Raw genomic sequence first — 24,540 nt, forward strand, 5'->3', positions numbered from 1 at the left:
TTCCTATGTTTAAGAAGACTCACTTACGGTGCTTAAAGAAATTCAAATACATTGGATTTCAAAGGGGGAAATTGATTGGGTAATGTTTAAAAACTAAAGGATGGTACATCATTTAATGTAATTTAAACGTATCAGCTTTAAGAGGGGTGAATTCAAAGACCTTGCAGTCCTCTTTGAGATCATTTCAAGATACCAGGGTCGTTTTTTTGGCCAGGTGAGTTCAGCAGAGATCTGTACTACAGCAATTTTAATGTTTTTGCAAAGGTTGTGATGTTGAAAGGGTTTTTTTTCTCTGTAGTGGAAAAAAAAACTTTTAAAATGCACTAAATACTATTTAAATAGAAAATATTTGACAATGCTGCAGATACAAGCCAACATGAAAATAAAACTAAGTATTTTTGATTTTGACAAATGTGGCGTCAAATTCGAATTTATTGACAGACTTATAGCAATACAAGACTGAAATTAAAGCTCCAAGTCAAAATTGTTTTTAAAAAATAAAGTCAAGGAAACTCTGTAAAGTCAGTTTTAAATCGTCGTGTCTTTTAAGTAAATGAACGTTTTACTATCGCTGCACTAAACGTGGCCCTTTAAATACTACTATCGGCCAATCGCAGACAATCTCGCGGTGTTTAAAAGTCGAGCGGCTCATACCAACTCCACAATAGGTGTAGTGTGGCTACGTTCTTTGGGATTTCTGGTGTTACTGAAATTTAAAAATATATAATTTGTAAACGGAATCAATTAAAATTTAAACAAACGATTTCCCTTTGCAAAAATATAACGTCATAATCATTTTGTTTTGAAAAGACCGAAAGCGGCGTTTTCCAATCCACCCCTCTGTGTATAACATGAGCTATTCCCGTGTCAAAGTTGGCCGGTTGGCTTGTCATGTCTTTGTTGCTTCACCAGCGCCGCCAGAAACTGTGAATTGAAGTGTGGATCTGATGGGAAATAAGCTGATATCGTCATAACAGAGAGCAAAAGTTTTAACCTGACCCTCACAAGGTATGTTGACTTCATTAAACAGTAATAAGAAACTGAATGTTTAGAGTTTCTTTCGGGTTTCTCAGTGGAGCGCAGCCATTCACCCATGCTAGGTTAATCGACCAGCTAGTTCTTGGCTAGCATTAGCAGTGTTTGTGGCACTGTTGGTAAACATTAATAAACAGTTGTGGTACATGCCATTACACTGAATATGAAACATGATTTAATGTGAAGCTTGTTCAACTAATTGCTAATAGTATGCTCCAAACCTACGTAATAAAAGCTAAGCTGGAACCGTTTTCTATTTCATTAGTTATTGTGTTCGCTGTGTCTTTGGGGGGAAGAAAGCAGCTGCATCCCTTTGTTGTCAAGGAAACTACTCATTATAGAGTTTCATCAGTCAAAAAGCCGGTTGGCTGTACTGTAATGGTCCATCGCCATAGTTTGTTTGATGTTAATGTTTGTCTTTAATTTTCCTTGTTGGATGATATAAATGCTAGCACATGCATTCACTTTCATACCCTGTCCTACATTTGTGTGCTAAGCAACCTGATCAGCCAGCGGCTATGTTTCCTCAATATGCATGTTGATTTATTTGATAAAGTCCAAAGATCCTAAAGATGGAGGAAAAGCTGAATGGATCACTGCCTGTTGTCTCCCCGGAGTATCTTCATCAGTGGTGAGTCTTCCTCCTCACCAGTGTAGCCAGGAAGTATTCCATTTGTGTGTGTGTGTGTGTGTGTGTGTGTGCGCGCGCGCGCGTGCGTGCGTGCGTACGTACAAAACATCTCAATGGAAATGAACGCATGTGCATAGGCCTGTCACATTAAAACAATTAATCCCACGATAAATTAAAAGAAACTCAATAATTTTCATTTGCTTGATTTATCGTTTTTCTCTTTTCTCTGCCTTTTTAACCAAATACTGAAAGATAAAAGTCTTCAGTGTGGCGCTTTGGTCTCAACTATCTCGGTTTGAAAGATAATTTTGTTTACAGAGACTTTATAATTCATTTTATTTCCTGTTTTGTTTATTTACTTTGGATATTTAAAATGTCTTCCAGTTCCAGTGTTTAAATGATCATGAGAATTTAAAGCTTATTGATCTTAGAGAAAGTGTTCTTACATTATTATGCCATTACCCTTAAAGTATCTGAAAACCATATCGAAACAATATTATGGTTTATCGCAATAACTTCTGGGACAATTTATTATCTAGCAGAATTTGTTATCGTGACAGGCTTACATGTGCACTTATTCACCCTTTTGCTTTTGTCTTACCACTATCATTATCATTCCATAGGACGCTGACCATGAATGATGATTAATAGTAGTACGAGTTGTAATATAATGTCGATCAATACCAGGAAAATAACGAACCTGGAATGATATTTTTTTGTCTTAAGACAAACGTGTATGAACTATTTCTTGACTGCTAGAAAATGTGTCGGTTTTATTTTTCTACGACTTTTTATGGAATTAGTGGCATTTAGTGAACAGTAAGTAGACAGAAATAAAGAAAGAGGAGAGAAGAAGAAGAAGAAAGTGAGGACATACAGGAAGTTGCCGGGACTGTGAATCGAACTCAGGACCATCACTGTGTTTAGAGCACGATCTCCATCAACTGAGCCACTCAGCGCACCAGCAAATACTTTAGTTAGGAAATATGTCAGCCGCTGCTTTACCTATAAACATTGGCATATTATTACGGTTCTGGCTCTGTATAATTAAACCAAATGAAATTTACATACAATTGAATGTCATCATTTTAAAAACTGACCACAAAAAGTAGATTATGACGGGACTTTTTCGACCCCTTCAGTCAAAATGACGGACAACTACAAAAATCTAGATCCTCCTTCTGGGATTTATAGTTTTTTACACCAGTGTCTTTGTTGCGTGTAGTTCAGTCCTTCATGACTGGAGGCCCAACATATACTAGCGTCACAAATACTAGCGTTACAATTGTCAAAAGTCGTCTTCACTCAGTTAAAACGTCCACACCAAAGGGCGTTGCTGGCAGAATGGTCCGCTCACTGAACTAAACATCGGCTGCACTCATTGGTCATGGCTGATAAAACAGAAGATTTGCCAGTTTTATTCACTTGACAATTTCTTTTAAATAGCTCCATTCACTGTACTGCGAGTTATATTTGCAAAAATAATAAAATGTTATGTTTTTATTAAAAATTGTTTCAGAAAGGTGGTATTTGACTTTGTGCTTATGAATACTAAATGTTATACTGCAGAATTCTAAATGTATTCCCACAAGACTTATTGCTTTCATAATATTAATTTATGCTGATGAATGCTGATGATTATGACACTAAAATGCTTGATATTGACAGTAATAACTGCATTTGATTAAACACATTCTCTTATGATCAGATTTTTTATTTTAAATTAATTTTTAATAAAAAAAAAAGGCATTGATTGAATTAACAATATCAAAGTCTCTTTTATTCCACAGAGCAGTCCAGGGCCTTATCCTTACAATCTTAAAATTCAATGTTTCATTGACATTGTTCTGCCACAGGGTTCGGTCCGCCCAGCAGTTCCAAGCCCTCCAGGCTCAGTACGCCAACTTCAACCCTCAGCATCAGTTCCACTACCCAGAGAATCCGACTGCAGAGGCGGCCAGGGCCCACATGGCCAACCCAGAGCCCACCATGGAGCAGACGGAACCTGCTGACCTGACTAAACGTACTGGGAAGATTTTTAAATAACATACGCAGTTTAGAGAGTCTTGTTCTGCGTTACCACAGAGAGGTCACTCAGTGTAGTAACTTTATTTGCTCTATGTGAATTATATAATGAGCTCAGCAGGTGCTAATGTTTGCTAATTGCTGCTGGCTAGTCTGAAGGAACTGAGTGGAGGAGGGCTGCTCTGTGAGGCAGAAGCTTGAAAACTGCAGCTCAGAGGAGGAGCTTTGTCCTCGAAGGCGGAGCTAGGTCCACCCAGGCGTTTTGTACAGCTATATTGTTGCCATGGAGATTAAGGGATTTCTCAAACATGCATAAAAGAATCAAAGCAACACTCCAGGTTTGCTTTTGATGAGGGAATAACATTATAACATGATGTGAAACTCAAAAAAGTTGATTTTATATAATACTGCCCCTTTAAAATGAAACATGGGAGGCTAATATTAAAGGAATTAAGTCTATCTAGAGATGTTGTCACACTAGTACGTTATCACAGTCTGAGGCAACAACAACCATCAACAATCATAAAGTTCTAAAAGAGATTTTGTTGTACAACCTTTTGTCTTCTAGCTCCAACTAAAAAGAGAGGTAGACCAGCTCAACCCAAGGAACCAGGCGCGCCAAAGCCCCCCAAAATCCCCAAAGCCCCCAAAGCACCAAAACCCCCAAAGGTCCCCAAAGCACCAAAACCACCGAAGGACCCAAATGCACCAAAAGCTAAACCAGGTCCGAAACCCAAGAAGGCAGCTAAGGCTCAGGGTGAGGGCAAGCAGGAGAAGATCGACGAGAGCTTCAAGAAGGTGAAGAGGAAAGTGGACCGCTTCAAAGGGATGACGGAGGAGGAAGTCATGAAGAAGACATTGCCCGACCTGCTGGATTACAACCTGGACTATGTCATTGTAAGGTCCAGTTTTTACCTGACTCTCCGTGTTGGAAGGGATGTGTTCAGAGGGACTTCAGGGTTTTGGTAACTCGAGTGGCATCTTGTTTTGTTTGCAGATTGGTATAAACCCAGGACTGATGGCAGCTTTTATTGGCCGGTGGTTTCCAGGACCTGGAAATCATTTTTGTGAGTTCTGGTGCTATGGTTATTTTTAATTTGTGTCAAAGTAGCAACAACGTGCCTGTAGTGCCACCATAGTTTGAATACACATGATGATGTGCAGTTTAACCCTTTAAATCTTAAGTTTCAAATCTCAGCCTGAATATTTTTGCTTATTTTAATTGTACAAAGTTCTTTAAATGCTGTGTGAGTAAATATATTTGCCCATGTATCCATAACAACCGTAACTTTCTATATCTAGAAAGTTATTTTCGCAATTTGCCGTCTATTAAAAGAGTGTTTCATCAGATTAATTTCACTTCCTGCTATGGTGGGGATGAAATTACCATAATAACCCAACATTGGCTGGAAAGCACAACGTCTCCCATTTCAGAAACCTTTGGAATTTTTCAGGTAGCGCAACTTGTTGCGGAATTATGGTCCCGCAAATTTGGCTGGAGAAGAGTTAAAGACATTTTCACATTGATCTTTTTAGGCATTTCCCAAACTTTCTAGTTCTTTGTATGGCTAGGGAATACAGTGGCCGTTTTAGTTGAACTATTAACTAGTTCAACTAGTTGGGATCAAAATCTAAAAGTCAGGGTGCCACCTGATTACCAGGAAATAAAAGCCAAACGGTTATCAGTCTCAGTTATTGCTTAGAAACGGCTACAGTATGAGGTTTGTATTGAAAAGTTTTGGAAATTAGGCCAAATTAGTTGTAAGCTGCACATTTCAGACATGATGGTTTTGATATTTTAAGTATCTGTCAGCGTAAGCAAGGTTGATTCGACGTTTTTGTTTTTTTTGTTTTTGTTAATTTAGCATTAATCCGAGCCAACTAAGATGGATGAATTTGAGACTGAGACTGGATCAAATGTAGCTCCACCTACATTTTAGGTCATTCTCTTGTTGTTTTCAGAGAACCACTAACATTTCTTTACGTTCTAAACATGTTGTTGTTGTTTTTTCCCCAGGGAAATGCCTGTTTCTGTCTGGATTCACCGAGGAGCAACTCAACCACATGCACGACACGACGCTGCCGGTCAAATACAAAATGGGCTTCACCAATATGGTTTCCAGGGCAACCCCAGGGAGCAAAGACCTCTCAAGGTAGCCATGTAAACTGGTGAATAATAATAATTAAAAAGAAAAAGCTTAAGATCTCCAGTTCAGATTATGGTAAAATGCTGCATTTTATGTGATTTTTCTTTTTTTCCCCCCACCAGTAAAGAATTGCGAGAAGGAGGTAAAATTCTCGTGGAGAAGTTGAAGAAGTACAAACCGCTCATTGCTGTGTTCAATGGAAAATGTATGCTTCCCCCCACCACCATCAATTCAGTGATCTTCAGAGCAACACTGATTTGATACAATGCAACATTGCATTTCTTTTTCTTTTTTTCCAGGTATCTATGAAATGTTCTGCCGGGAACTGTTTGGCAAGAAACCACAAAAGCTGGAATTTGGTTTGCAGCCACACAAGATCCCAGAATGTGATGTGGTGAGAGCAGAAATCTGCCTTTACATTTACATCACTGTGATACATCAAATTTGTTAAAAAAAAAGAAAAAAAAAAGACAAACACGCTAAAGCTCCACAGAAATACCTGAAGAAACAACACCTGAGCATTCAGCAGTGACATTCATAAACTTCAATAGACTTTATTTCTGTACGTTTGTTGAGTGGCGTCTGTTTTTTCTTTCGTCACACCTTTCAGTTTTCACGTATCAGAATAAAGGAGGCTGAACACAATACATGCCACAGATTTTTGTTGGCAAAACAAATATTTAATTTTCCTTTTATTCCACAGTTGTACACGGCTTTGTGTTGGAGATCACATGAAATACAAAGAAAATTCTCAGGATTGTGTTTGTAACAGTCAATGGCATGTTGGAGCAATTGGAGATGGAAAAGAAAAGAGAACATTTCTGCTGAAAAAACAAGGATATTTTTGAGCTTGAAGAGTTGAAAATTTGCTCAAAAAAAACAACAAAATTTTAAGATTAATCTCAGAAATTTTGGAGGAAAAAAAACATTTTCAACTTTTGAAACTCAAGAAATTTACCGTATTTTCTGCACTATAAGGCGCACCTAAAAACCTTCAGTTTCCTCAAAAGCTGACAGTGCGCCTTATAATCCGGTGCGCCTTATATATGGACCAATATTGAGCCACGACAGGTCTGGCAACTACGGTAAGCAGCCGCCGACTTCATTTTCGCCCGTAGAAGAAGAAGCCCGCGATGCACGCTGGGATAGTTGTCAGAACGCTGGTTTGTTAAGAAAGTTTGACTGACCTATCTACCTACCGACCTGATAATCAGGTCGTCTGCAGGTCTTTTAGCACCACGTTCTCCACCAACATGCTGTGCGCAAACGGAGAAGGGTGACCGTCGTCCGGCCACGCCCCGGCCCAGTCGCGGAAGGCTCCCCTCGCCGACCGGAGTCGGACTGTTTTGTTGACATTCTTTATGTCAACAAAGTGGCTTTAGACATTCATCCGGGGTGCTTCGACTAGGGTTACCAAGGGACCAGCCCCTATACATTTAAAGCCGGGGGGCGCGGGGGAAGAGAGACAGAGACTGTGGTGGCAGCTTGTCGGTTGGTCTGTGTTACCCAGAAAGCAGTTGGGCACAATATCGCAACACTAACACCGTGAATGAAACAATGACTGGGGCAGCCTACTATATAAAGTATTCAGGGACCATTTTATTATTACACATCCATGTTTGTAGAGTACGGAACAAATCGCGTCCCATATAGGTTCAATACAGGATGGTTCCGTATTGTAAGGGACGGGTGGCAACCCTAACTGTAGCGTCTATTCTATGTGCCTTATATATGAAAAAAGTTTTAAAATAGGCCGTTCCTTGAAGGTGCGCTTTATAGTGCGGAAAATACGGTACTTGTTTTTTCAAGAAATGCCTTGAGGTTTTTTGGCAGGAATTTTGTGTGTACAATGGTCCTAAGACGGCGTCGTGGTAAGAAAGAAAGAAAAGTTGCATGGCGGTGTGTAGTGTGGCTTACAGTGCCATCAGGAAGTTTGAAACCAAAATGAATAGGTAACTCCAAACTTAACATAGAGGAACTTTGTTTTCTTTTTTGTCAGAAGAAAAAAAACTAAAAGATGAATCACACCAGTGTTATTAAAATGTTTAGCGATTATAACAATCACCACAACCAGCTGGTAACATTTGTCAGACTTTTAAAAGCTATATTTGGTTTTACAACATTAATATTTTTTAATATCCCAACCTAAACTGTCTGATACGGTTTTGTTCTCACGTAGTTCCCAGACAAAATTTATTATTGCAAACTGCTAATAATGTGCTGAAAAGGTAAATGACGTCTCATCATCAGATCTGTCTCAGTAGTAAACAAAGATCACCTGCTGCTCACTGAAATACCTCTACAGGCAGCTTAGCATTCATAAACTTCAGAGTCTCTTGTCCATTGATTGACTGCTCCTCTAGGCCTTGTACCTGATGCCTTCCTCCAGCGCCCGCTGTGCCCAGTTTCCTCGTGCTCAGGACAAGGTTCACTTCTACATCAAGCTGCGGGAGCTCCGGGATCAGCTGAAGGGCATCCGGAAAGCTACCGAGATCGAGGAAGTCAACTACACATTCGATCTTCAGTTAGCTAAGGGTAGGCTTCATCATCAATATGCATATGTAAGCTAGATAAGCTGGAGTAAATGATTTAAACCGTTTTACACATTAATATTACAGCATGATAGTCTGTTTGATTGAGTTTCATTCAGCATCTTGTTGATTTTTATTTTTATTTTTTCTCTCCGAATGCCAACAGAGGATGCCAAGAGGTTAGCAATAAAAGAGGAGCAGTACGACCCGGGATATGAGGACGCCTACGGCGGCGCGTATGTGGAGAGAGGAGCTGAAGAAGGCCAGGCCAACAGCCAGACCAACGGTCACTGTACGCTCACGTCTACCGCAAACTCAGGTAACCGCCAGCAGATGGCTAAACCTGAAACGAATCCTAACAAGATACAAAATGGGATTTATTTGAAACATGAGCCACCAACGTGACATCTTGAATCATTTATCTATACTTAATTTGGGGCTCCCACTCAGCCTGTTTTCTCATGGCTTGAGGAAACAAGCTTAAATTAAGGAATTTAAGACTCCTTAAAAAGTCTTAAATTCACATACCTAAAATTAAGGCCTTGAAATGTCTTATGTTAATTTATTTAAAAAGTAAGTTGGCCTTAAATAAGTTAATCACAGGTCTTAAATTTTGCCGGGACATAACTATCTAATCTCATTCTATGTTTTCTGGGACTTTTCTGTCAGGTAAAAGTTTGAGTTGCACTCTGGCATTTTCATTGCGTTCTGTGACTCAAGACGATTGAGGCTACTTTAGCTGCTAAAATGTACCATCTAGCTAGCTAGCTTTTTTTGAGTCATACATGTAAATTTATCGCAGCGTGACTCAATGAATTTTATACATTTCTGTGGAGATATAGGTCTTAAATTCCATTCATAATGATCTTCATAGGGCCTTAAAATGTCTTAAATTCAAAGAAAGTTGAAAATCCTTTCAAGGGCCATGCTTTTGACACCGCTGACGTAATGCATTCAATGATTCTCCATCTGCATCTGTCCGTTTGTGGCCCGTCCTCAGAAGGAGCACAGGAGGCGACCACATCCCAATCAGAGGGTCAGCTGCCAGACGGACAGTGGATGACCCAGTCGTTTGCCGATGAGATTCCCAACATCGGCAGCGGACCAAACGCCAGCAGCACTTGAGGAAGACGAGAAAAGTCTTCGTTACCTTCCAGAGACATTAGCTAACTCAGTCTCCAAACCACAGTCGGTTAGGTTTTAGATGTTCCCCGTTTTGTTTTGGGGTTTTTTTTTTGTTTGTTTGTTTGTTTTTAGCAAAGTGGAGTATAAACACTTTTAGGATTTAACTGAAACTGCAGAATGATTTTTTTTCTGCACATTTTATTTTGTTGTTTTTTTATATTCGTGAGCCATTTTACATGTGTAAATCAGGGACATAACTGGCTGACTATGTATTTAAGCATTTGTTTTTAATCGCTGTACTGTTGAGGACTGCACTGAGCTGCAGGTGGAGTCAACATTTTAATCTACTGTTTCCAGTAGACGGACTGTTTCCAGGTTCTCTTTAAGCTCGACTTCTCTGGAGGGAAGGATCGAATCAGGATTACTGCTACACTCAAGGTGCTATGAACTGATACGATGCACAATACCGACTTGTTGAGACCACACATTAACGTCATCAGTCCTACAGCCGGACTGGCCTTTCAAAGTTACACAACCTATAATGGTTTTCATTAATCGTTTTTTTTTTGTCTTTTTTTTTTACTTTAGATGCTTTGGATTATGGTATGTTTATTAAATGTCACTGTCATTGGATTTTATGAAACATTTCTTGATTAAAATGTTATTCTACTGATTCATCACTCACTTTATGGGATTTCTGCACAATTTAACAGGATTTAAAATCAATGAAGTAGTCATTCGGAGTTATTAAAAGGTGTTTTTTTTTTTAATAAGGGAATAACATTAGAACATGATGTAATTGTCAAAAGTTGATTTTACATTATACTTTCCCTTTAAAGACACATTTCTCTTACCTGCATCTTGCTATGGATAGTGTGGCACAGGCAGGACACTAAGGCACACAAAGCTCATCTCAGAACTACGTAATAATATCACGTCTTAAAAAAACAACACATTTGCTAGTTTCAATAACAAATCAGGTCCAGTGATTTACAACTTTCTTTTTTCATGTGGATTTCATAGATAAATTCAAGAAAAAAATGGGGTTCAAGGAAATATGACCTTTATTTGATAAGAGAAAGACCATTAGAAATTATGAAGTTAAATAAAATAGTTTACATATACTTTTACAAATGGATACTTAACTTTTTTTACATTTTGACATGCTTTCTGTGTCCAATATCATCTTAACATTTTCTACAGAATCTTGTCCTGATACAAAAACCAACAAAGGACCAAATTAACAACTGGACTAAAAGTAGTCTGGGTTTAGACTTTGTGTCTCCCTCTGCACGGTCCGAGCCAAAGGACTTGTTCTAATAATAAAGAGTAAAAGAAAAAGAGAGATGAGCAATCTGTCAAGTTCATGCTTTGCGATGCATAAATCTTTGAGACAAATCTTTTTGGGGTTATTGCTCCTGATTCTCCATGTACATTATGCCACATATGAAACACAATTTAAAATAAAAACAAACCCTCAAATCTACTTTACCTTTGGCGAGCGAGAGGCTGAGCTGTACAAGCCGGAGGGGCAGGGTCAGCATGTAAATGATGAGTTTTACTGGGAAGAAGTGAGTAAACCGAGACCACCGGCTGATTGGGTCGCGGTTATGCTGGCACACCTCACACAGCACTAACGTGGAAACACAATCAAAATGCAAACTTTATGGTCTACTTCAGGAGACATTTGAAATACATTATCTTCATTTTATTTCAGTCTGTGACCTCATGCTGCTCAGAGTAGTAGTTTGCATTCAAAAAGATATTAAATCTAACTTTATTTTAACCTTGCAAGCTACCGATGCAAACAATTAATCGATTTGTGACTGAATGTTGATTAACGGTTTAATAGATTAACTAATAACGTCGGCTTAGACCGTCTTATAGGGTTGTAGTTTGGCCGCCATCCAGCAGAGGGCGCCGTTAATCGTCCTCAAGCGGAACCAGTTATAGAAACAAAGATGGCGGCGATACTAGAACGGGAAAGAGAAACGGTCCAGAGTCTGGTGTGAGATACAAGATGCATTTTATGCGGTTCTGTTTTGAAATATAAAAACTTGATGAGCTCCTTCAGTTATCAACTCCGTAGCGCTCGTTCAGCCGAGCTACATGACGGAGCAGTGTCGACTTCTCAACCAAAAACTACTGATTTGTTATGAAGCCGGAGGGCCGAACAGAAAAACTACCATGATATAAAAAGACATTATGGCAATAAGAAGGGTTGAGTTTGAGGGCTGCATAAGTTTAATAATGAGAGGAAACCCCCATTTTTCCGTTTACCCAGTCAGTACTTAACATAGCTGACACACAAAACATTTAAAATCAAATATCAAATAGAATGATATGCTTCTTTTTTAAATTCAGCAAATGAAAAATACAACCCCTCATGTTATGGAAAGACGGCCGGCCTTATTGACAAGAAAAAAATGGAGTTTTTGTGGCCACTTGTCAATTAATTGTTAGTCGATCGATAGGAGTAATCAAGCAGGTGTATTTAGACAAACTGATGAGTCGATAACTTGCATCCCTACTGCTGTCAGGACCTGTAGTGTTTGTTTCCACTCTGACCTTCCTGGATGTTGGCGGGGAGGCTGTGGGTGACTTTGTGGCTGAGCTGTGTCTGCTCTTCCTGCTCAGAGTTTCCTTCTTTGCACGGCAGCATCCTCCTCAGCCTGGCCTCTTCTGCATTAGCCCGCTCTTTTCCACGCTCACGACAAGGAGGTGTGGTCCAGCCTTTCCCAAGCGATAAACTCCGAGGGACGTGCTTCACACTGAGCAGATCTAAATTCATAAATTCTTGACTGGCGATGTACTTAGGCCTGACTTTGCAGACGGCAATACAAATAAAGGTTTCAAAGACCTGCTGTGAGTGAGGATGGAAGTGGGAATGCTCACCCCGTTCTTTCAAGAAACGAAGAGCGTCCGTGTAGCCATTGTGGCAGATCTCGGCTAACTTCTGATTGAGACAAAAACACAAAGAAGAACTGGAGGTTTTCTCTGTTCCACCTGTTCATTGTTAAACTTCAAGAATAAAATCAGGATTAAGAAACAGAATACTCAGATTTGAACACAAAGCCGGGTCTTTATAAAAACAAATATTTCCACCACATTGTTTACAAAAATATTATCGTGCAACACTGAATCTGTTTTCGAAAAGTTTTTTTTTTTATTTACATGATGTCATGATGAATGCAGACATATCCACCCCAGTGTTGTTTGAAACCCACAGGGGGCACTGTAGCGCAGAGCTAAAACCTGTGTCGGCCAATCAGAATCCTGTTGGGAATCAAACATGGCGCCAGGAAGTTTATTTGCATGGAACTGATGTAAAGAGTGAACCGCTTTTAAATTGCGTATTAGAATATAAAGTTAGTAAAATACAAGATGATATTGATTGGGAATCATGTCAAAGGAAGTACGTGGGAAAATTATTTATTGCAATATGTAATGCATGGGAATGTAAATCTGTTTCCCCATGGAATTTTCTCAACAATTGTTTCAGTTTTTGTAAATAATCATTTTTAGTGACGTCGAGTTGAGTTTTCATGTGGACGAAAGGCCAAAGGGCATAAAAACGTATTCGATTTTCCCCCAGATGTCCGTCTACGTCTGGACTGGGCCTAAAAATCACATTTCTCCATTTCCACTCACCTCCAGAGTCGGAGGGAGGAACGACGTACACACACGGTAGACGTTGCCGGTGTTAACCTGAATGCTCACGTTGCCGTAGTGGACCTCAAAAAAGTTGAAGGTCCCCTCCCTGGGGCAGATGTCGCTCTCGCCCGAGAAGGGGGCCATGGTGATGGTGTTTCTGTGCTCAAACAGGGGCATGTTGTTGCTCAGAGCTCCATCCACATAGAGCTGAGGAAGCAGAGGTCACTGTGAATCTAGATGACCAGGTACAAAACATGAAGTCCTGTGCCTAAGTGCCTGATTTTACACACCTGTTGGCATGTAGCTGATTTGAAAATCCCTGAATTCAAGGATTTGGAGGGATTGATAGTTTTGTTAATATGGTGTATAACATTAATAATATTAGTGGTAGATGGTAATCACCACACACTGCAAAAATACAAAATCTTAAGTTTTTTTTTTGTCTAGTTGCTGGTGGAAGTATCTTAATACACTTTGAATAAGACAAAACTAATTTACAAGTCAATTTTCAGCAATATATGAGATTATTTTAAGTAAGCAATTCCTTAATATTAATACAAAAAAACACTTAAACCAAGATACTTTTTCATGGTAAGTCCCAATAGAACAAGTACTTTTTAATATATATATACTGAGTAATTAGGAGCCTAAATAATCTCCTATATCTTGCCGAAACATCACTTGTAAGTTAGTTTATTTCAGGTGTGCCAAGATATTTGCATTAGAAACTAGACAAAAAAAAACCTTACCTGTTAAGATTTTGTGTTTTTGCAGTGCAGAAACACAAAACCAGTCCTGTTGATGGTTTCTAGAATTTTCTCATCCACGACCTCCAAACTGCTGCCAGTAAAACCAGCTTCCAAAAAGTGGATCTTCTCCCTGTTTTTGTATCTTAACTGTAAAATTCCGGTAAACACTTGTGTTTAAACTATTTTGTTTTTGTTTCAAAATTAATTTTCCAAGTTGAATTTCTCCTCTTTGTTGCTGATTTGTTTATGAAATGTTTTTTTGGCTTGAAACACTGACACAGCTGCTGAGTTAAGCTAACTAGAGCTTATCCCACATGTGAAAACGATGCAGAGGGAACAAACTCACCACTCCGTGGTATGATGGTGGTTTAAAGCCACAGTAGATGGGAAAAAAACAGCTGCACATGAGAACCTGTGAGGAGAAGCACAATCACTGCAGCTCCCTAAAACTAAATATCTATTGTTGCAGTACTTTGTGAGTTATTGGTTTGATCTACTCTTGTTTAACCGTCCGTCATAGAACGACCTGATCCTCAGTTCCAACCTGAATCAGTTCCTCTCTGGTGTCAAACTTTGACACCAGCACATTTTGTCCGTCCGCCAGTCTGGTGAGGGACACGCAGAGCCTCCCTGACGCCCGCAGGTGGGCGTCCTGTGGAAGCTTCTCCAGCAGAGAGTGTCGCACTGTCTGCAGCATCCTGAAGGTCGGGTGGAAAACTCCCAGAGTGTGTTTTCTGGCTTCCTTTGCCATATTTAAAATGCTGAAACACAGCTGCTCTGAGGAGGGAGAGAGGTTGAGACTTCATAAATTACAGTAAAGCTGAGGTATGCAACTCTAATACATTTTTTTTTTTTTTTTTTTTACATATATTTTAAAACTGGGATGGTATAAGACAGATGATGTGTGTGTGGTGGGGGGAAACCAAGTTACTCTGCCTTCTCCCAGATCTACTCAAAAACAACCAATGAGAGCCGGGGCGAGGGTCTTGGCGCCGTCAATCACTCTAGTGTACTGCTCAAACCCTCCCTGTTTCTCTCTGCCACACTGCAGCTGGTTCACCACAACATAGCCTGTCATAAATGCTAATGCTAGTCAGCATGTCCACCAATGATAAACGGTTTTCCTGTAATGACAAGTTGTTTCTCTGTCACTAGCACATTTAGCAGCGCCAAGAAGAGGTTGATTGACAGCGATAAGACCCTCCTCCTGACTCTGATTGGTTGTTTCTGACCGGAGATGTGCATTAGTAGGGAGAAGGTGGAGGAGCTGGACATTTTCACAGATTGTCTGTCTGATATTATGTCTTCATTATGTAATGACATGATGGCAGTTTTAACAAGTATATAAAAAAGTATCAGTCTTGTTTTCAAAATAAATTTTGTGATGTAATAAATCTTTAACCAACCCACTGACTGGGCCTACTGTTGTGAATGCTGTGTTTTGCTTTGATTCACTTCCATTATCTCTGAATATAATGTGAACTATGGAATTTGCCCTCACATTTCCCCGTGGGCTCAGAGCTGCGTACAGCATTAATAACACTTGATTTAAGATAACGCAGAACTGGAAAAGTATCAGAAAGTCTTTACTTTAGATCTGAATGATGGCATCGTGTGAAATTTTCTGAAACACCACAGTTGGATTATTCGAAAAGAAGTTGATTTCTAATGAACTCGTATTCATACTTTCATGTATTTGAGCAGCCTGGCTCTATGGAGGACTCACCAATGGGAATCCCCACAGCCAGGGCTGCTGCCACCAGACAACCGGAGGAGGCCCCCCCAAACATAGCGGCTCCGTGCAGCAGCTGAGGGACCTGCTCCAGGATGCAGCTCAAAGCGCCGACGTAGTAGATGCTCCTAAATCCACAGCCTGCGAAAGAAATGTTCCACTCCGAGGACAGGTCCACCATTCTCCCTCCGTCTCCCATTCAGCAGAACTCAAACCATTTTTATCTCCCGATCCTTTGCAGGGATCCCCACGCTGCAGCTGAAGAAACGTGTTATCTTGAAGGGGCGGGGCTTAGCAGGATCAAATGTTACAAAACAGGAAAAAGTACGACCAACTCACTCACCTTCACACACACACCCACACACACACTTTACTAGTGATCAAAACAGCTGAATGACCTGCACTACTTGGCCCCATTTGAGCCCCAGCTGCTTTCCATAAGCAGACCTGGCTTATTAAACAAGAATATCATGTGAAAGCCTGGGTGATTTTCTAATATGTTTGAACGCTTATTAAAATGTTAATTAAAAATATAAATATAAATAGTATGATGGAAACCGAAATTTTTTTTATAACTTCCTTTAATGTGCAATAAAAGGAGCAGCACTGTACAAGGTGGCATTGAATTTAATGAAGAATAAGAATCAAGACTTATTAGTAGCTGCCTTATCCTAAATGACTCAGACCGTTGTCAGTACTGGAATATTTCTAATAATATTTGATTCATTTCAACAATTGGTAGTGTTGTGTAAAAATCGACTTTATTTTAGATTTACATAATCTTATAATGTTATTCACTCTGAGGGTGATTGACAGCACTAAGACCCGCCTCCTGACTCTGATTGGTTGTTTCTATGTAGAGCGGGGAGTTAGATTTTTTTTTTCCCATATTGTCTCATACCAAACTGTCACAACATAGTTTCAACAAAAAAATATATTTTTCTTAAAGTTATATAAAGAAAACCTTGAGGAGATTTTTTTTCTTCTGATTTTTTTTTTTTTTGGACAAAATCATCATGTATCATAAAGTCACGTTACCACTTAAGTGCAAAATAAAAAAAAAAAAAAACAAGAGTGAGTACGCTGCAGAGACAAAACTCTGCACCTTCAGGTTATTTGGGGTCTGACGTCTGCTCCGATCCAAAATTTCGGAGCAGACCCAGAGCTCTGCCTAAGCCCCAGCCTCTCCCCTCAGCTGGAGGGGATTTCATGCTGGCCGCCCCTTCTGGACCCTCCGGGGAAAGATTCACTTTTTCTTCTCTGTCCCACAAGTGCAGGTTGGACGGAAGGCTTGAGCACCTGCACAGTCGTGGTCGCCTGAGGGGAAGAGAGAAGGAAAAAAACAAAACAAACAAAAAAAACACATCCAGAAACTCTTAATGATTTACCCAGCTGTACTTTGTCTTTACAGGGTTCACATTCGATCATTTAGATGCAACTCTCCAGTGCAAAAACGTTTCATTTGTGGAATACCCGACAGCGCCACGAGAAGGTCAAAGTTTTATTTATGGGAGTAATAAATCTTATTTGTTCTTCGAAACACTGTTAAGAGCCTGATGACTTACGAGCAACTAAAGGTGAAAGAGACTTCATTCATGGCACTGCCTACCTGGTTTTATAGTCCAACTTTTCCTTCAAAGTTTGTTTTGTCACATCCATGCCGAAGAGCCACCTCATGTCCCTGGGGACATCGGGAATCCAGCCCCTCACTCTGGAAGAAGCAGCCAACATGTCAGGGAATTATTCAGATATTTAGATTACAGTCAGAGTCTCTAATCTTCTGCTTGAATAAAAGTCAATATTTGTTTTAAATCTGCATAAACCTATGGAACCAACAAACTGCTGGGTTATTTCTTTATCCTCAAAGCTGGGTGTATTTTCTAGGGACAGAAGGCGAGTGAGTTTAAGCAATTGGGTCAAAATTCAGGAACAACCCCAAGTGGGGTTATGGGGGGCCATGGCCCCCTCCTGAAAAATGTACACTACGCCTCTGGCTCCTTCAGAGAATCATGTTTAGGTTATAAAAAGGCATACAGAGTCATCGTCTTCAATTGTAGGATAAATGTAAAACACAAATCATTAATTTATACAATTAAAAATAAAATTTAAATTGTATGAATATAAATTAATTCATTTAAAAAATGTCAAGATTGTGACCCAGTTTGTTGGGTTAGAGAGATCATTCTTCACAGAATGCTACTTTAAAACATGCAAGAAAACAAAGCATGCAACCACCTTCATATTTCCTGAGATTGTCATGATTGGTGGTGGTAGTGGTGAGGAGAGAATGCTGAGACCCAGGTTATGGTGAAAAGATGATGATTTAATGAAGAAGTGGCTCAACATGGTCCAAGTCAGGCAGCACGGCAGGAACAATTAGCTCACAGCTAACAACCGGTAGCAACTGACAATGTGAACATGGAGCTTAGCAAACCAGGACTGTACAGTCCTACTGGAAAGCATAAGACCAGCTAAGACGTGACAGTAGACACATTAGACAAACTTAGACAAGGACCTGACGAGCAACACAGACAGCAGGTGGGTTTAAATACACACGGGGTAATTAAGGGAATGAGACACACCTGGGAAACAATCAACAGGGAAGACGCAGAGACAGACTCACAGGGAACAGGACTACACAGAAACTCAAAAATAAACACACAGAAACACGGATCGTAACAGAGATGAACATTTGTTAGCTAAGATAATGCAAACAGCTTTACTTTGTTTTCTTGACATTGTGATTTTAATTTTTTAGAAGCTTTATTTTCAGCTCTAGACTCTTGACAGTATTTACCGGGCAAGAAATGAATGCAGAAAGAAAGGAGGAAGACATCCAACAAAACATATATGTAGGTATACTCTATATTCCGATGTCACAGGGACGGAAAAAATAAAAATAAAAATAGTAGTTGCGTTGAAAGTTGCAGGGTGACGGATTGGGTGGTACCTCTGAGCCATGGAGCGGGCGGAGTCAAAGGGCAGATAAGACGTCACCTTCTTGGGCAGGTACTCAGTCATGTGAGTCAACAAGCCCCCAGCAGTGTGCGTCTCCCTGCAGGCTTTACATAAAACTGACACAAATACAAGGAAACACAGATGAGCTGAGTAGAACTGGGTCAGATTTAATGTTTCATTTCTTTTGCCCTTTCAAATCAAATAGGTTTCCTTTGTATTAAAGAAGTAAACGTTCCAGCAGCCATTACCCCTCTGAAGTTCAGCTGGCAGGTTCCGTATGAGTTTCGGATCGAGCCACGGGTGATCTCTCTTTACCGACTCTCCACCTCCGGGGGAGTCCTTCGCCTGGTCGCAGCAGACACGCTCCGTCGCGTCAGCCTGCAGACTCTTCAGGGGAGACTCGCTGCTGATAAGGTCTGAGGAAACGAAATGTTCACAAGCTGATCTCCACTTCACACTCCACCAACTGAGGAGTTCAATGCTCCTCTTCTGTGCACATAATTATTTTTGCAAGAAAACGAGAAACAGATCCTCACTGTTTTCTTGCAGGAAGCGAAGAGCGTCCATGTAGCCGTTCTGGCAGATTTCAGCCATTGCCTGCAAGTTGGAGGAACAGATTTGGATTGGAGAGCTTCTATTCTATGAAGTACAGGACATTACAAGTTTATACAGTGAGTCCAGAAAGCATCAGCACTTCTTTTTGTGTGACATTATAAAAAAGTGACTACACTAGTCATACAAATTTATAACATTTGCTCAAAAAAATTCCCTTTAAGTTTAATAGACACACAAAAGCATCCACAGACTTGACAGTCGTTAGCTAATGTTAGCATAAATGCCATCATTACTATGTTGGCTTATGTTAGCATTATAGCAAACAATAAATCAATCCATACAGTAAATCAATTTTAGTAAGTGAAAATTAGCTAGAAAGCTAATGTTAGCTTAAATGTCATCATTATTTTGGCTGGCTTCCATTCAGTAAGTCAACTTTAGGTTTCCAGTCAAAATTAGTGAGGAAACTAATGTTAGCTTAAATGCTATCATTATGTTACTCGGCGGGACAAATTGGCCAGTAGCCCAAACGGAGGGTGAGAGATTTATAAATTACTCAGTGTAGAACGATGATACATGTCCCGTGTTGCCATTCATAAAATCCAATTTAAATTTAATCCAACTGAACATTTCTGGGAAAAGTTAAAAATGGCTGCCTACCATCGTTGCCCAGCCAGCCTAAGTGAGGTTAAGAGGATCTGCAGAGAACAATCTGAGAAAATACCCCTAATACAAATCTTCTACCTTTTTACAGAAACACCATGAAAATTTAAGGCAGTGACTGCTCTCAAAGATCATTTTAGAATATATTAAGCCAACACTGTGAATATTTGTTCTGCTCTGTTTAAATGTCAGCCAAAGTTCAATCCACTGCGCGTTTCCTGCGGGAGGAAGGAGCAGCTGTATCTCACCTCAGCCTCTGGGGGGAAGAAAGTGCTGGTGACCCTGTACAGGTTCTCCGAGTTGACCTGGATGCTGACGTTGTTGAAGCGCACCTCGTGGAAGGTGAGCGTGTTCGCTCGGGGGCAGAGGTCACTCTCGCCAGCGTACGGAGAGATGGTGATTGTTCTTCCCAGCTGACAGCGGGGCAGGTTGTCGCTAACGGCACCATCCACATAATACTGAGAGGGATTAAAACTCACCCAGTAAGTGAACTTAATGTGGCTGATGTATTTGTTTCAATAAAAGTCTGCATCACTGGCAATAATGGAATTAATCTGGTTCATTTGACAACATTTCTGCACTTGGTGTTTTTCAGGGTGGAATGATTATACAGCAAAAAAATGTTATTGATCTTGGGGGCATGGAGGACCTAGGCAGCTGCTTAACTCGCATATGCCTTGGGCCGGATTTGATCTCAGCTTCCAGGATTCATTCATAATGTAACATGAATCAAATCTAATAAGATGCAACGGTAGCTTTATGTTTAAGGAGTGTGACTAGTCAAGTGTTGCAGGCGGAGGTTTGGTAGTTTACTCACCACTCCGCGGTAAGTGGGCGGAACGACACCACAGTAGAGCGGCACAAAGCAGCTGCATATGAGGGCCTGGAAAGAACAAGATTTCAGTGGCTCAGACACAATTTAACCCATAAAGAGTCGTGTCGTGTAAAGGATAGGTTAAAAAGTGGGAGACAAAACCACATTAAAATGCCTAAAGTACTTTTTCAATGTAATTCTGAGTCATGAAAACCAACTAGTCCTACACTACCAGAGTCATCCATATATTTACCTGAATGAGTTCCTCTCTGCTGTCGAACTGGGACACCAGCAGGTTCCTCCCGTCAGAGACTCTGGTCAGGGACAAGCTGAGCTTCCTGGACACTCGGAGGTGAGCGTCCTCTGGGAGTTTCTCCAGCAGCGACTCCTGCACCAGCTGCAGTAGGTTGTAAGCCGGGTGCAGGGGCCCCAGTTTGTGCTTCCTGGCCTCTTTGGCCATGTACATCAAATCAGTGCAGCATTTATCTGCACACACATCAAAGTGCAGCAATCAGATGCTGCGCAATTTGTCACGCAGCAGCCACAAACTTTAGAATACAGGAGAAATATCGTAGGGTTGGGAAATTCAGGTGTAACCGCTGTAAAGTGGCAGGCAGTCAAGGAGTGTAGGTTGACACAAAAGTAAAAAAAAAAAGAAAAAGAAAAACAAAACTATTACTGTACATCAAAGACAAAATCACAACATAAAATACTGAAATGTTATCAAAAATAGCATAAAGCTGATTATTTTAAAAATGGTACAAAATGTAAGACACACAAACAAGAAAGATGTGCAAAAAACAGCAGAAATTCTATTTAAAATTAGAAACATTGTGCAAATGCTAACAGGGATGTGAACATCTATTGAGTTTGTTGGGAAGTGATAATTACAGTCCAGCAGAATATAATCATCACAGATAAAGAGCTGTGATGGTTCTAGATAAAGAGCTTTATCACTTTATCTGTCATAAAACTCCTTTGTGCACCATAGTGGAAAATTATTATAAGGTAATAATATATGTTAGTTGTACATATATTAAATAATGTAAATATATATGTTTATCCTAAACATATATATTTTGTATGTGTAGTCCAAATATTTTATTTGGACTACACATACACACACGCACACACACACACATACACACGCACACACACACACACCCACACACACACGCACACGCGAACACACCAGGTTGGAAATTGTTTTGCTGCAGACTGTCTATCCCCTGCTTTGGATTCCTGATCCCTGGTATAAAACTCATGTGTTGTCTCTGCCTTGGGAAGCTTTTCATTTGGCGCTTCTTCATTATTGACTGTCTTGTAAGCTCTCTATATTGTGCACAATATACAAATAAACCTGCAGTGATTTCATCTAACAGTGCTTGGAATTTTTTTGTTTTTCCACAACACTTAGGATCTAAGCAGTCTGTTATGGACTGTTTTATGATATAAAAATATCATATTTTATGTGATATTTCAAAACTATGTAGCACAAAGTAGGAGGACGATGGATGTATTATGTATTATTTTATCTGAAAAGTTTGGCATGATTTTATGTTTAGCTTCTTTCAGTCTGACAATAATACACAGGTCACACTTCATAGAGCTGGTCAGATATGGCAAACAATATCCTTTACAAGATAAATACAAAATAATATCTGGAGCAAAAAGAAAACGTAAACACTGAATGAATTTTCGAGACAGATTCCCCCCAAAAATGACTTGTCGCCCTTACAAAAGGAGATTCTGCATGTTTCACTGCTTTATTTGTAAAACATATTTGAAAACCAGAGAATCTGGTTCTGTTTATATTACAAGATGTTGTCAATTGGCTCCTCGTAAGTAAATGTAACTAAACAGAGATGAACTGAACTTTAGGCTACCATTCTAGTCGCCTTTGAGTCTAAAATATATTCTGCAAAACACAATAAATATGGCAAAAGGAAGTTTAAAATCCAAAATTATTCCTCCATTTGGCTTTCCAACAAGGTCATGATTTATAAATGCACTCTAAATATTTACAGAGAACGTGGTAAATGTCATAAAGTAGCTATAGACAGTTTGTAATAGTTTGGAAAATGAATTGAGATGAAAAATATTTTTTGTCGCCATTAGAGATTCATCTCAGTAGTTCATCTTGGTGAATAAAATCCGCACAGAACTACGCAATTAACTAATAGATTGTATTTATTTTTTATTTTTATTTTATTTTTATTTTTTTTAGACTTTATCAATAAATGAACAGCAGAGAATCCCCACTCACCCAGGGGGATTCCCAGGGTGATAATGGCGGCCATCAGGGCTCCTGCAGAGGCTCCGTAGATTTTCGAGGCATCTCGAATAAAGCGAGGAAACCGTTCGAGGATACAGCTGATGACCCCGACGTAATAAATTCCCATAAACCCGCATCCTGCAAAGGAGATGCTCCACTCTTTATTCGGGTCAAACATTTTCTAAAAACGCTACCTTCCGACATAAACTCCAAATTACAACCGGGGGGTGTTAAAACCCAACCTAATGAAATGTTCAACCAGGTGTCAGCCTTTGGATTTCACCTGCAATCAGCATCCAAAGGTTGAAAGAGTAAGTCCCGCTTTGGGCACGTTCCTATTGGCTGAATAAAGTCACATGGTTTTTATTATTCGCTGTGTGCGGCGTCGGGATCGGGAAAGGCCTCGCTGCAGAAAGGGGGCACTCAGACTGAAGACATGAATCATTTGCTTTGGAAATGTGACACCAAAAAAACTCTGGGACGATATCATGAACCTTACTTACGATTTCCCCACAAACTCTTCTCAGTTTTGAAACTGTTATTCTTGGCTTTTCTGCTTTGGACAAGAAGAAATGTGATACTTTTTTTTTGTCATCAATCTTTATACATAAAAGCAAGTTAAGCAAAAACAAACCTTTATTCTCTATCTTCATTAAAGAATTGAATATGTACAATCATCTCTATGTCTTCTAATAATCCAAAAGCCACGAAAACCGTAAATTTATTACGAAAAATTAATATCTTGTAATTCTCTCTAGATGATTTTCTTGTTGCTGTATGCATAAAATCCTCCCTGGCATATTTTATTTTTTATTTTGTTTATTGTATCAAACATTTCTTGTGCAGAAGCAGCAAAAAGTGTTCAAGAAAAATGAACAGTTCAGAGAAGTCGACAAGTGATCATTATCCTAGACTTATTGAAATTGGTTTAGAAATTGGAAAAATTGATAATGAAAGTATAGAAAGATGGGTATTTGGAAGTGCAGATTGGGAAAAAAATAAAATAATAAGTGATAAAGAAATGCAAAAGGTTAATGTAGATTTGGATGTTGATAATGTACATTTTTCTATTTGTGAAGCCAGTTTAGGGGCTGTATGCGAAACAATCCAAAGGAAAGGAGGAAAATATAAGAAGAAAACTGTACCATGGTGGACAATGGAATGTGATGTTGTAATTAAATCTCGAAATAAAGTTTTTAGATTGTTAAAGAGAAATCCGAATTTTCAGAATTTTATTGAATATAAAAGTTTACAAGCTCTGGTTAAAAGAACTGTGAAAAATGAAAAAAAAAAGCAAAATAAAAAAGGTTTATTGGGGAAACTTTTGTAATTCGGTTGGTAGGGAAACAAAAATGTCAAAAGTTTGGGGAATGATAAAACGAATGAATGGAATTAGAAGTGAATATGGATATCCAGTTTTAAAAGATGGAAATGTTATTGATGTGACTGAGGAGGAGAAGGCAAACATGTTGGTTAAAAAGTGTTAAAGTTCATAGTTGCAATAATTTCAGTGCAGAAGAAAAACGAAGAGTTTGTACAATTAATGAAAATGTTAATTTATAAGAAAATAAAATGTGACCCAACTAGAGTCTACTTGGGTCACTTTAACAAGATCACCAAGTCTTCTTAAAAGGTAGAGTCTCTGA

The 24,540-nt window shown here is 39.4% G+C and overlaps 4 protein-coding genes across 7 annotated transcripts in view; 2 read left to right on the forward strand and 2 right to left on the reverse strand.

Annotated features, from left to right (window-relative positions):
- The first annotated feature begins 846 nt into the window (after window positions 1-846).
- LOC103156561 (G/T mismatch-specific thymine DNA glycosylase-like) lies at window positions 847-10,442 on the forward strand. 2 transcript variants are annotated; one of them, XM_007578664.2, is made up of 11 exons: window positions 847-1,008; window positions 1,592-1,666; window positions 3,523-3,689; window positions 4,260-4,588; window positions 4,689-4,758; window positions 5,709-5,844; window positions 5,961-6,043; window positions 6,138-6,232; window positions 8,202-8,373; window positions 8,536-8,688; window positions 9,370-10,442. In XM_007578664.2, exons 2-11 carry the CDS (start codon window positions 1,608-1,610, stop codon window positions 9,492-9,494), a joined length of 1,389 nt encoding a protein of 462 aa, XP_007578726.1. In that variant the 5' UTR covers window positions 847-1,008; window positions 1,592-1,607; the 3' UTR covers window positions 9,495-10,442. The 2 variants fall into 2 exon arrangements, with proteins under 2 accessions (XP_007578726.1, XP_007578728.1); XM_007578666.2 differs by lacking the exon at window positions 1,592-1,666 and having other exon boundaries at window positions 848-1,008.
- A 98-nt stretch (window positions 10,443-10,540) lies between these two features.
- LOC103156562 (patatin-like phospholipase domain-containing protein 2) lies at window positions 10,541-16,013 on the reverse strand. 3 transcript variants are annotated; one of them, XM_007578669.2, is made up of 8 exons: window positions 15,624-16,007; window positions 14,442-14,674; window positions 14,244-14,309; window positions 13,146-13,355; window positions 12,390-12,450; window positions 12,063-12,275; window positions 10,987-11,127; window positions 10,541-10,810 (listed from the first exon to the last, which is right to left on the reverse strand). In XM_007578669.2, the coding sequence occupies exons 1-8, from the start codon at window positions 15,826-15,828 to the stop codon at window positions 10,764-10,766; spliced, it is 1,176 nt and encodes a 391-aa protein (XP_007578731.1). In that variant the 5' UTR covers window positions 15,829-16,007; the 3' UTR covers window positions 10,541-10,763. The 3 variants fall into 3 exon arrangements, with proteins under 3 accessions (XP_007578731.1, XP_007578729.1, XP_016519949.1); XM_007578667.2 differs by having other exon boundaries at window positions 12,063-12,450; window positions 15,624-16,008; XM_016664463.1 differs by lacking the exon at window positions 10,541-10,810 and having other exon boundaries at window positions 11,034-11,127; window positions 12,038-12,450; window positions 15,624-16,013.
- A 620-nt stretch (window positions 16,014-16,633) lies between these two features.
- Window positions 16,634-23,112, reverse strand: LOC103156563 (patatin-like phospholipase domain-containing protein 2). Its single transcript, XM_007578670.2, has 9 exons — window positions 22,886-23,112; window positions 20,873-21,105; window positions 20,623-20,688; window positions 20,054-20,263; window positions 19,124-19,184; window positions 18,836-19,003; window positions 18,580-18,703; window positions 17,239-17,340; window positions 16,634-16,946 (listed from the first exon to the last, which is right to left on the reverse strand). Exons 1-9 carry the CDS (start codon window positions 23,070-23,072, stop codon window positions 16,742-16,744), a joined length of 1,356 nt encoding a protein of 451 aa, XP_007578732.1. The 5' UTR covers window positions 23,073-23,112; the 3' UTR covers window positions 16,634-16,741.
- The window catches only part of LOC103156564 (UPF0676 protein C1494.01-like), a 17,260-nt gene continuing 14,658 nt past the window's right edge, over window positions 21,939-24,540 (forward strand). Inside the window, exon 1 of the mRNA XM_007578671.2 lies at window positions 21,939-21,942. The gene's annotated coding sequence lies outside the window, so the exon portion shown is untranslated. The remainder of the gene's footprint in view (window positions 21,943-24,540) is intronic.

This window comes from Poecilia formosa, unplaced genomic scaffold (assembly GCF_000485575.1).
Source record: "Poecilia formosa unplaced genomic scaffold, Poecilia_formosa-5.1.2 Scaffold487, whole genome shotgun sequence".
Classification (NCBI taxonomy): Eukaryota; Metazoa; Chordata; class Actinopteri; order Cyprinodontiformes; family Poeciliidae; genus Poecilia; species Poecilia formosa.